The sequence below is a fragment of the Bombina bombina genome, chromosome 3 (genome assembly GCF_027579735.1).
Source record: "Bombina bombina isolate aBomBom1 chromosome 3, aBomBom1.pri, whole genome shotgun sequence".
Classification (NCBI taxonomy): Eukaryota; Metazoa; Chordata; class Amphibia; order Anura; family Bombinatoridae; genus Bombina; species Bombina bombina.
Window position 1 is genome coordinate 747,738,675 of NC_069501.1, and position 12,218 is coordinate 747,750,892.

General features: G+C 37.5%; 1 protein-coding gene across 1 annotated transcript in view; it reads left to right on the forward strand.

Moving 5' to 3' along the window:
* Positions 1-12,218, forward strand: part of CFAP47 (cilia and flagella associated protein 47) — an 801,982-nt gene that overhangs the window by 453,215 nt on the left and 336,549 nt on the right. Inside the window, 2 exon segments of the mRNA XM_053705439.1 lie at positions 9,205-9,721; positions 11,944-12,140. Of these exon segments, the coding sequence (XP_053561414.1) occupies positions 9,205-9,721; positions 11,944-12,140 (714 nt within the window).

Consider the following 12,218-nt stretch of genomic DNA (forward strand, 5'->3'; position numbering starts at 1 on the left):
ATCTTCACCACGCCGGGCCGAACTCCTCATCCGATCCGGGCGATGTCTTCCAGCAAGAGGCAGTGAAGTCTTCTTCCATCCGGGCGATGTGTTCCAGCAAGCGGCAGAGAGTCTTCTTCCATCGGCGATGTCTTCAAGCAAATCGGCATCTTCAATCTTCTTTCTTCGCTCCTCTGCCGCGGAGCATCCATCCGGCACGACGACTTCCCGACGAATGAGGTTCCTTTAAATGACGTCATCCAAGATGGTGTCCGTCGAATTCCGATTGGCTGATAGGATTCTATCAGCCAATCGGAATTAAGGTAGAAAAATCTGATTGGCTGATTGAATCAGCCAATCAGATTCAAGTTCAATCCGATCGGCCAATCGGAGTTCGACGGACGCCATCTTGGATGACGTCATTTAAAGGAACCTCATTCGTCGGGAAGTCGTCATGCCGGATGGATGCTCTGCGGCGGAGGAGCGAAGAAAGAAGATTGAAGATGCCGATTTGCTTGAAGACATCGCCGATGGAAGAAGACTCTCTGCCGCTTGCTGGAACACATCGCCCGGATGGAAGAAGACTTCACTGCTGCTTGCTGGAACACATCGCCCGAATCGGATGAGGAGTTCAGCCCGGCGTGGTGAAGATAAGGTAGGGAGATCTTCAGGGGGGTAGTGTTAGGTTTATTTAAGGGGGGTTTGGGTTAGATTAGGGGTATGTGGGTGGTGGGTTGTAATGTTGGGGGGTGGTATTGTGTTTTTTTTTGCAGGCAAAAGAGCAGTTTTCTTTGGGGCATGCCCCACAAAAGTCCCTTTTAAGGGCTGGTAAGTTAAAAGAGCTTTGAACTTTTTTTAATTTAGAATAGGGTAGGGATTTTTTTTATTTTGGGGGGCTTTATTATTTTATTAGGGGGCTTAGAATATGTGTAATTAGCTTAAAAATCTTGTAATCTTTTTTTTATTTTTTGTAATTTAGTGTTTTTTTTTTTTTACAATTTAGTTTAGTTTATTTAATTGTATTTTTAGATAGATATTTGTAGTTTCTTTAATTTATTGATAGTGTAGGTGTATTTGTAACTTAGGTTAGGATTTATTTTACAGGTAATTGGGTAATTATTTTAACTAGGTAGCTATTAAATAGTTAATAACTATTTAATAGCTATTATACCTAGTTAAAATAATTAACAATTTACCTGTAAAATAAATATAAACCCTAACATAGCTATAATGTAATTATTAATTATATTGTAGCTATCTTAGGGTTTATTTTATAGGTAAGTATTTAGATTTAAATAGGAATATTTTAGTTTATAATATGAATTAGATTTATTTAATAAGAATTTAGTTAGGGGTGTTAGGGTTAGATAGAGTTAATATAGTTAATATAAATACTATAGTAACTATATTAACTATATTAACCCTAATATAATTAGGGTTAATATATATAATGTAATAACTATATTAACTATAATATACTTAGGGTTAATATAGATAATATAGCTGGCGGCGGGGTAGGTAGATTAAATTAGGGGTTATTAATTTTAATATAGATGGCGGCGGTGTAAGGGGTTCACATTAGGGGATAGATCAGTTAGATGGTGGCGGTTTTAGGGGTTCACATTAGGGGATAGATCAGTTAGATGGTGGCGGTTTTAGGGGCTCACAGTAGGCGGTTAGTTTATGTAGATGGCGGCGGTTTAGGGGTTAAATACTTTATTAGGGATTGCGGTGGGGGATCGCGGTTGACAGGTAGATAGACATTGCGCATGCGTTAGGTGTTAGGTTTTATTTAGCAGATCGCGGTTGACAGGGAGATAGACATTGCGCATGCGTTAGGTGTTAGGTTTATTTAGCAGCCAGTTTAGGGAGTTACGGGGCTCCAATAGTCAGCGTAAGGCTTCTTTTTGTGGCGAGGTGAAAATGGAGTAAGATTTCTCCATTTTCGCCACGTAAGTCCTTACGCTGTATATTGGATACCAAATTGCGCGGGTTTGGTATACCTGCCTATGGCCCAAAAAACTACGGGCGACGGCAGAAATATATGCGCGTAACTTCTAGGTTACGCCGTATATAGGATACCAAACCCGCGCAAATATTGGCGTCGCCGACTTTTGCGGGCGACGATTTTTATCGGATCGACCCCATAGAGAGAACAATGGAAAATTATCATTTTATTACTTAACTTTCCTGCATCCCACTGAGAGTGTAATCTCTTCTGCTGGCTGTAAAGGCTATTCAATAGCCTATACTCCATTATTAATCTGTTCAGTATAGGTGGTGATACCACAGGCTAAATCAGCTATTTCAAATGCTGAAATAGGAGTAAAGGAGCTACTTGCAACCAATTTAATACACTCTAGCAGGTTAAAAGAATCATTGGGAATAATTTAAAGGGAAGAACATTTTTGGGTGAACTGTCCCTTTAACCCTTTTTCATATAAAAACTACCACTATGTCTAAAAAATAAATAAATCACAATATATTGAGCAAAATCAAAAATTATAATCGTTATTCAAAATAATGATAATAAAAAAAAATATTAGGATTGCCTTGTGGTGCACTCATTAAGCAAGTTTTATGATGACAAAATCTATGTTATATTAAAAGGTGATACTTTTTTTTTTCTGTCAGAAATACAAAACCTTCCAAAAGCATAATACATAAATAATATGTTCGAGCTAAAGAAAGAGTATTGTGTTCATTTCTCTGCATGTTAAAATGATTGGAAATTTTCTGAGATTCCATTTTACAATTTTTAAATTTCCAGCCCCTCTGGGGAATTCTGCATGATAGAGATTTACTGTCAAAACTTGCTTGAAAACCAGAATTTATGTAATAGCTTATGACAGGTTCCAGATTTCTGTTTTAGAGAAGGCAGTCACCTGACCAGCACCTTTGGCCAATGCAAATCTGACGTCTTCTTGTCATTTACACATTTACCTCACACAAATAAAAGATATTATAATAATAGCAAGTAGTGTTAATATTATATAGTATGTTGCACAATAAATCAAGGCTGTTGCATTGCAGTTGCCAAAATGTTTTAAAAGAAAATACATTATTAGATGACAGGTTGAAGCTAAAAACAAACTGCAATATTCTGTGTTTTTGCAACAAGGTAGTTTTTTTTGCTTTTTTTGTATATACTGAGACTTATTTATAATTTATAAGTGCTCAAAAAATCTTTTGAAGTAATTTTGAACCAAATATTAAAAATGCAAATGAGGACTTACATGGTTTGGTTTAAATAAACCAAGATATATTTAAAGGACATACAAGTGTATTCAAGAATTGCATTGTTTCACTATTGCTTACAGGGGTTAAACACATAGATAGAGTCAGCTTCAGAGCAGCAATGCACTACTGGGACCAAGCTAAAGATTCGGTTAACCAATGACTAAAGGTGGGTTGCCACCAATCACAACTAGCTCCTAGTAGTGTGTTGCTGTTCCTGAACTCACCTAGGTATGCATTTCAACAAAGGAAATCAAGAGAAAAATGTAAAAGTCTGCTCAAATTGCATGCGTTATGTGAACCATAAAAGTTGAATTTTGATTTTCATGTCCCTGTAAGTTAAAAGGGGCAATAAATGTTAAATGAAAGTGTGCTGAGAATAATCCGGAGCCAGTTATCTGTAATACATCATCAAATAGTAATGAAAGATGCTCTAATTAAAAAAAAAAAAAAAAAAACTCCAAATATGATATCCAGCTGGTTGGCCTGGGGATTAGGCAGCTTGTTAACTGCAGAATGTGGAAGAAGTTTGCTGCTCAGGTCATTCAGGTCATTCAGCTCTTTTTGGGGTTTTTTTCTATTCTTGTGATAGTGCAACACACTGAGATCTGGATTGGCACAGATCTTAGTGTGTTCCAGTTTCATAAGAAGGAATCCAGCTCCGAAAAGAACTGAATGCTGTGAGTGACTTCCTTCACTAACGAAGCTGCCGAATGCACAGGCCTACCAGCTGCTATTCCTGGCCGCTTCCCCTCGCTGAAGCTTTTTATTTATTTTAATTAGCAGTGAGTGGTTCAGTTAGTGAGAATGTAACTGCTCGTCAGCAGCATGCTCAGCAATGTATTGCAATACACTCTTTACTGTGCCTAGATATTTATATTATGGTTAAAGGGACATGAAACCCAATTTATTATTTCATGATTCAGATAGAACATACAATTTTAAAAAACATTCTAATTTACTTCAATTATCAAATCTGCATTGTTCCTTTAATTTCCTTTGTTGAAGAAACAGCAATGCACTACTGAGAGCTAGCTGAACACATCTAGTCAGACAAGAGACAAATGTGTGCCGGCACAAATCACCAGCTAGCTCCCACTTGTATAGGATATGTACAACAATGGATACCAAGAGACAAAAGTAAATTTGCAGATAGAAGTGAATTTAAAAGTGTCTTAAAATGGCATGCTGTATCTGAATCATGCAAGTTTCATTATGACTTGCCTATCGCTTTAAGTTTATAGCTACTACATGATTAAAAAATGTTTTTATATTTGATTCAATGTTATACAAGTTATCATTGAATTGTAAAATAGAAGTAAATATAAAGTTTACATCAAGAGTTTTAGTAGTTTGCCTATTTACCACATGGCTTTAAGGGACACTATACCCAACAATTTTCTTTCATGATTCAGGTAGAGAATACAATTTTAAACAACATTCCAATTTGCTTCTATTATCTAATTTGCTTCATTCTTTAGATATCCTTTGTTGAAGAAATATTGATGCACATGGGTGAGCCAATCACACGAGGCATCTATGTGCAGCCACCAATCAGCAGCTATTGAGCCTATCTAGATATGCTTTTCAGCAGAGGATATCAAGAGAATGAAGCAAATTAGATAGAAGTAAATTAGAAAGTTGTTTAAATTTGTATGTTCTATCTAAATCATGAAAGAAACAAATATGTGTTTCATGTACCTTCAAGTGCAACCCTTTTAATGCATAAGCATTTACAGTTACATAATATTTTAGATATTGGCATCTATTTATCAAAGCGTCAACTTTCTTGCATTCAACGGCACCAATACGCTCGCCAAAGATGGCCTAACATGGCTGCCGCGGACCTGAATACGTTCTCCATAATTATCAAAAAAGCTGTCAAAAAGCCATGCACCAAGTTCGGTGCGATGAGCAGCGGACTGTTGTTAACTAACAGTCATCGATCTCGCTGCTATTCGGCTTTCTTAAAGCTTTCTTGGTACCCTGTCACTAAACACATACACTATACTAAACTGTATACCCCCTATACCGCCGCTCCCGGAGCCCACCGCAACTCTAATAAATGTATTAACCCCTAAACCGCTGCTCACAGACCCGCCGCAACTAAATAAAGTGCTTAACGCCTAAACCGTCGCTCCCGGACCCCACAAAGCCAGCAGAAGTGGTCCTCCAGACGGGCAGAAGTGATCCTCCATACGGGCAGAAGTCTTCATCCAGATGGCATCTTCTATATTCATCCATCCGGGGTGGAGCGGCTCCATCTTCAAGACATCCGACATGGAGCATCCTCTTCTTTTGATGTCTTCTTGATGAATGAATGTTCCTTTAAATGACGTCATCCAAGATGGCGTCCCTTGAATTCCGATTGACTGATAGAATTCTATCAGCCAATCAGAATTAAGTTAGGAAAAATTCTATTGTTTGATCCAATCAGCCAATAGGATTGAGCTCACATTCTATTGGCTGTTCCAATCAGCCAATAGAATGCAAGCTCAATCCTATTGGCTGATTGGATCAGCCAATAGGATTGAACTTCAATCCTATTGGCTAATTGCATCAGCCAATAGGATTTTCCTACCTTAATTCCGATCAGCCAATCGGAATTCAAGGGACGCCATCTTGGATGACGTCATTTAAAGGAACATTCATTCATCAAGAAGACGTTGAAAGAAGAGGATGCTCCGCGTCGGATGTCTTGAAGACGGAGCCGCTCTGCACCGGATGGATGAAGATAGAAGATGCCGTCTGGATGAAGACTTCTGCCCGTCTGGAGGACCACTTCTGCCGGCTTCGTGGAGGACTTCGGCCCGGTTGGGTGAAGACTTCTCAAGGTAGGGTGATCTTCAAGGGGTTAGTGTTAGTTTGTTTTAAGGGGGGATTGGGTGGGTTTTAGAGTAGGGTTGGTTGTCTGGGTGGTGGGTTTTAATGTTGGGGGGGTTGTAATTTTTTTTTTACAGGTAAAAGAGCTGATTACTTTGGGGCAATGCCCCGCAAAAGGCCCTTTTAAGGGCTATTTGTAATTTAGTGTAGGGTAGGGATTTTTTTTATTTTGGGGGCGTTTTTATTTTGTTAGGGGGATTAGATTAGGTGTAATTAGTTTAAAAATCTTGTAATTATTTTATTATTTTCTGTAATTTAGTGGGGGGGTTGTACTTTAGATATTTTTTTTTTAATTGTTTTTCATTGTATTTAGTTTAGGGAATTTATTTAATTATAGTGTAGTGTTAGGTGTAATTGTAACTTAGGTTAGGTTTTATTTTACAGGTAAATTTGTATTTCTTTTAACTAGGAAGTTATTAAATAGTTAATAACTATTTAATAACGATTGTACATAGTTAAAATAAATACAAACTTGCCTGTAAAATAAATATAAACCCTAAGATAGCTACAATGTAATTATTAGTTATATTGTAGCTAGCTTAGGGTTTATTTTACAGGTAAGTATTTAGTTTTAAATAGGAATTATTTAGTTAATGATAGTAATATTTATTTAGATATATTTAAATTATATTTAAGTTATAGGGTGTTAGGGTTAGGGTTAGACTTAGTTTTAGGGGTTAATACATTTAATATAGTGGCGGCGGTGTAGGGGGGGCTGATTATGGGTTAATAAATGTAGGTAGGTGGCGGCGGTGTAGGGGGCAGAAGATTAGGGGTTAATAAGTATAATGTAGGTGGCGGTGGGCTCCAGGAGTGGCGGTTTAGGGGTTAATACATTTATTTAGTTGCGGCAGGGTCCGGGAGCTGCGGGATAGGGGTTAATAAGTTTTATTTAAGTGTCGACGGTGTCGGGCGGCAGATTTGGGGTTAATAAGTATAATGTAGGTGGCAGCGGTGCAGGGGGGGCAGATTAGGGGTGTTTAGACTCGGGGTACATTTTAGGGTGTTAGGTTTACACGTTCCCATAGGAATCAATGGGATATCGGGCAGCAGCGAACATAAGCTCTCGCTGCTTTCTGACTCCCATTGATTCCTATAGCATCCACTGCCTCCAGGGCGGCGGATTTAAAACCAGGTACGCTGGGCCGGAAAAGTGCCGAGCGTACCTGGTAGGTATTTGATAACTTCCAAAAGTAGTCAGATTGTGCCGAACTTGCATTCGGAACATCTGTAGTGATGTAAGCATCGATCTGTGTCAGACTGAGCTCGTATGTTACGTCACCAAATTCTACTTTTACCCGTTTGTAGGGTTTGATAACTAAGGCGAATAAGGCTCGCCACAAATGCGCTGAGGAATTCCAGCGTATTTGCGGTTGACGGCTTGATAAATACATGCCATTGTATCATAAAGCTTTATTGAAACAAGTTTTTACTGTCTGGTCTCTCAATGAATTTAGTGACTGAATGATAATAATTTCTTTAAATATAAATTAGCCATATGACTCATTTTCACATATTGTTCATCTCTCTTTATTAATTTCAGATCTAGTTTCCCATGTCTCTCTGTATCTTTTGTCACTTTCTACCATGTGTTTCTTTTCCTTTATCAAGCACTTGAGGAGGGAGTTAGACTCTACACATTCTATGATGCACATAAAAGAGCAGTTTTTTAAAACTAGTTATTTTTTATATTTTTTTTAATAAGTCAAAGCTGTTTGTTTTGATTTTGAAACTGACAGAAAATGCATGCTTAATAATATACTGGTATGTGGGTAAGAAGCTTACTGGCTGATAAGCAATCCTCCCAGATTTCGATTGGTGGACAGTATCAGGCCCCAAATGCATAAAAACAAAAGCACAAAATCATTAAAAGCATAAATACAATTCAATTTTTCCCTCAGTACATCAACATCCAATTTACATGTTATATTGTTTTCTTTTATATTAAACAAATATGACATTATTCTTTAAAGAAGGAGTTAAAGCTTATTTGAATAAAATGTGATTGGGTTGAGTTGTTGGTTTAGTGATACACAATCTTCCACATTTTAATATTTTTGAAAATTAAAACTGATCCAAAACTTTCCAAACAGAATATTATAAGATAAGATATAAGATAATTATTGTGGGGTATTTTCTACAGCCAAGACTATATTAGTTCAACATCTGTTTTAAACAAATGTAGCACTGTTGTATGATTGTAGCAATTATGTTTAATGTACCCTGTTTACAGTAATTATTTATTTAATTACTTCCTTTATTATTCATTGTATAACTTCATACAAATTAATTAATCTTTGATAGCTAAAGTACTAGAACAAATTAGGCAGTTATCAGATGCCACTGCTACCTTAATCATTAAAATGTTTTTTGTTATGAAGAACAGCATGTAAATCTCTAGTGACAAATTCTGCATTTAACTCACAGTTCTTAACATCGTAAATTTGTCAACTTTGTTATTCCATGCGGAGTCAGTTGTGACATCCGAGCAGGTTTTCTACGGCATGCAAATTGTTTTAGAAAGGTGAAATGGTTTCCATTTACATACATTTTCTAGAAAATTATCAGATCAGCAAAGTGCTGGATCAACATGTTACGTGCAAAAAAAGTTAAAATTTCTTTGAATTTCCATTAAATACATTTTCAGTTATCTTGTATGCATGTATTTTACTGCAAGCTGTGTATTAAAAATGTACTGTTGGGGGGACGCTTCCGGGCTTCAGCCAAGATGGCTGCTTTACTTTGAGGCTGCAAGGATAAGCAGATAAACCCACTGATTATCAGCGATTCAGGGTGTATCGACTCATAATTTTATTAAAATCTAAACAGCTGGACCTTACTGAGAAGCCTGTTGTGAGCAGTTCGCCCGACTTCTAGCCCTTAGTACCGGAACGGCGAGGTCTTCAGTGGCGACACATAAGTGCCTGTGGCCTTTGCCTAACCCCCCCGGTTTATCCGGGTTGAGCAGTTCTTATTGACTGCAATTCACCTTTACAGCATATCTTGAGATTCAGGCGGAATATTAAACAAAAGCCAGTATCTACAAGTACTAGAGGAAGATAGTATCGTAAAAATATCGGCAGAGGTGTTTGACTTTATTTTAAGATGGCGTCTGCTACTTGCCTTCTCCCCCGAGTAATTGAGGATCGTTTGTGTGCTCACTATGAGCAACTCTCTGCACTTATCACAAGAGAATGGGGAAGCCTGCGGAGAGCTCTACACCCACACCCAGAAGTGGAATACCTACAACCTAACCGACAGAGACTTCCCACTTACATGCAGAAGGCTCTGGATGAGCCCAGGGAGACCTCCGGGGTAGACTTTCTGATTGGGACGGAGCTGGATCCGGGAGTTTTCTGTGGCGTTGCAGTCGGCTTGGGGTTATCTGAAACGGAGCCTGAGTTCCCAGCACCATGCAATACCCGCCTAGTGGGCACGGAGAAAATCGGAGTTATCTATCAGCCATCAGCTCCTATAGAGGGCCTTGACCTTGTGATGGAGCAAGCGGTCCTTACTTTCCATGCAGGCACACTTTTTCCACCCACAGAGGCATTAGCTTCTAATGATCCCACCGGTGGCAAGGTTCGGAAACTATGCACTGCAAAAGACGCAGCGAGTGGAGGCGCCATGCGGGACACAGATTGGAATGGGTCATTTGTTATGGCTGAACTATTGTTAGAATACAGGAGATTGTAGGCACATACACCCCTAGTCCCGGAGAACAAACCCGGGGTGGATCGCTAAACGGCTTGGAAACAATGATGTACAGCACGGCCACAGCATACATATTCTGAAAACAGGAGTCGAATGAAGATTTTTTCTTTATGCTGAGTAGCTCCACTGGTTTGGGACCCTGGACTCTATCCTTTGATTTATGTGGGCAATAGTAAGTACATAGGTGAAGAGCTGTCTAAACCAACAGTCTGGAGTTAATTGAAGCTTGTGCTGCGTAGAGCAAACTCCTCACACAAAAATTTGACTTTGCCTTAGCATATATATGTAGAGGTATCCACGCTTCTAGACCCCAAATGCTAGAATCCACCACCAATATTGTATTTGGCCCCCTTCAACTCCCCTTACACACGGTGGGACATCATAACTCATAAAGACACTATAGCCTGAAAATGGTCTGCAACAAATATGGGGACTTCAAACCATGATGCTTTAAAATCAGGTACAGGGTTCACCTGCTATATCTGTCTTAACTGGTCTACCAAACCCTGTTGATAACCTGGTCCTTTAGGCCTGTATTTTGGTGATTATGTACATTAATTGCACTATGAGGTTGGTCTGAGGTTCCTCTCATAAATAGTCTCATAAAATGTTACCCCTTTTTTGTTGTTAAATTTTCTTTGTATGCATACTTTCCTGATATGTCATTGGGTTGGCATATATTCAATTTGTTGTGTACTTATCACTTGGTTGGGTGTAGGATGGGATCAGCACTTTAGACTTGAATGCATAGCCCAACTTAATAGCCTTACACATAATTATGCCTTCTGGTTTTAGACAGCTAGGGATGGCATTCTGCTGAACCTTATATAAGGAATATAGCCGATACCTTTTTCTGTTAATCTTAGTTCATTTAGGGAATAGTTGTTAATACTTATTATGTGTTTGCTTTCCCCTGTTTATTTCACTTGATTACTGTACATGCTTATGTCTCATGGGTGTCTACTAATAGAGTTGTTATACTACTGTACCTCACTGAAACTATATGCATTGAATTGGATTGATCTAGGATTTCTACTGCAAATTACAACCATACTACCTCACTCTGTTATTATATTTTAGTCACTATAATGGTTTAATTTGAACTCTGGCTCTCTACATGTTTACTTAGACCCTATATGCAGTTTGTTTGTGTGTGGTGCTATCTCTCCCTATCAGCGGCCGTGATGGGTGAGTTTGGTCCCTATTATAGCTTTACTGCTTAAGTTTGCACGTTACTACAGCCAGAGTGTTAAGCATCTAAATTAGTTCTTATTTGTATCCCTTACCAAAAATAAATAATTGAAATGGGTATATATTTGTTTTTTGTTAAGTTGCCTAATAATTATGCACAGTAATAGTCACCTGCACACACAGATATCCCCCTAAAATAGCTATAACTAAAAACAAACTAAAAACTACTTCCAAAACTATTCAGCTTTGATATTAATGAGTTTTTTGGGTTCATTGAGAACATGGTTGTTGTTCAATAATAAAATTAATCCTCAAAAATACAACTTGTCTAATAATTCTGCACTCCCTGTATAATATAATTTTTGCTAATCTTGAAAAAAAATGGTATTTCTAAACTCAGGACAACTCATGACAACATTTAGAAACTATTTATTATGGGTGTTTTTGGTGGTTGTAGATGAGCAACAGATTTTGGGGTCAAAGTTAGAAAAAGTGTTTTATTTTCCATTTTTTTCATCATTTTTTTAATATTTTTTTTATAGTAAATTATATGATATGATGAAAATAATGGTTTCTTTAGAAAGTCTATTTAATGGCAAGAAAAACAGTATATAATATGTGTGGGTACAGTAAATGAGTAAGAGGAAAATTACAGCTAAACACAAACACAGTAGAAATGTAAAAACAACCCTGGTCCTTAACATTGAAAAATGGTCTGGTCACTAAGGGGTTAAAATTCCATTCCCTATCTGAATCTTCAAAGTTTAATTTTGACTAGACTATCCCTTTAAAACACTGATGGTAATATATAAATGTATCATATAAAACATTTTTTTTTTAAAATAAAAATGACAATATATACTGTACAGTACATTTGTTTTTAAGCAATTTCTTTGTTCATTTTATGAATTTTCTAACATAATCCTTTTTTTTATATAGACATAGAAAATGAAGTTTCAATACCGATTAAATTTGGCCCGAAAAATCCTGGATGTTATTTATGCCATATTTTTCTACGTTCTTCTCTTGATGTGCGGCTTTATGTTATTGAGTGTGTGGTTAACTCAACACGCATAGAAACTGAGCTGGAATTTACTACACATGCCTGGGATGCAGTAGTCCAAGATATACCAATAGTAAGTATCTGCTATATCAGCGGTTCCCAACCTTTTTTCTCTCCTGTACCCCTTGATTAGGCTTTTCATTTATGAGTA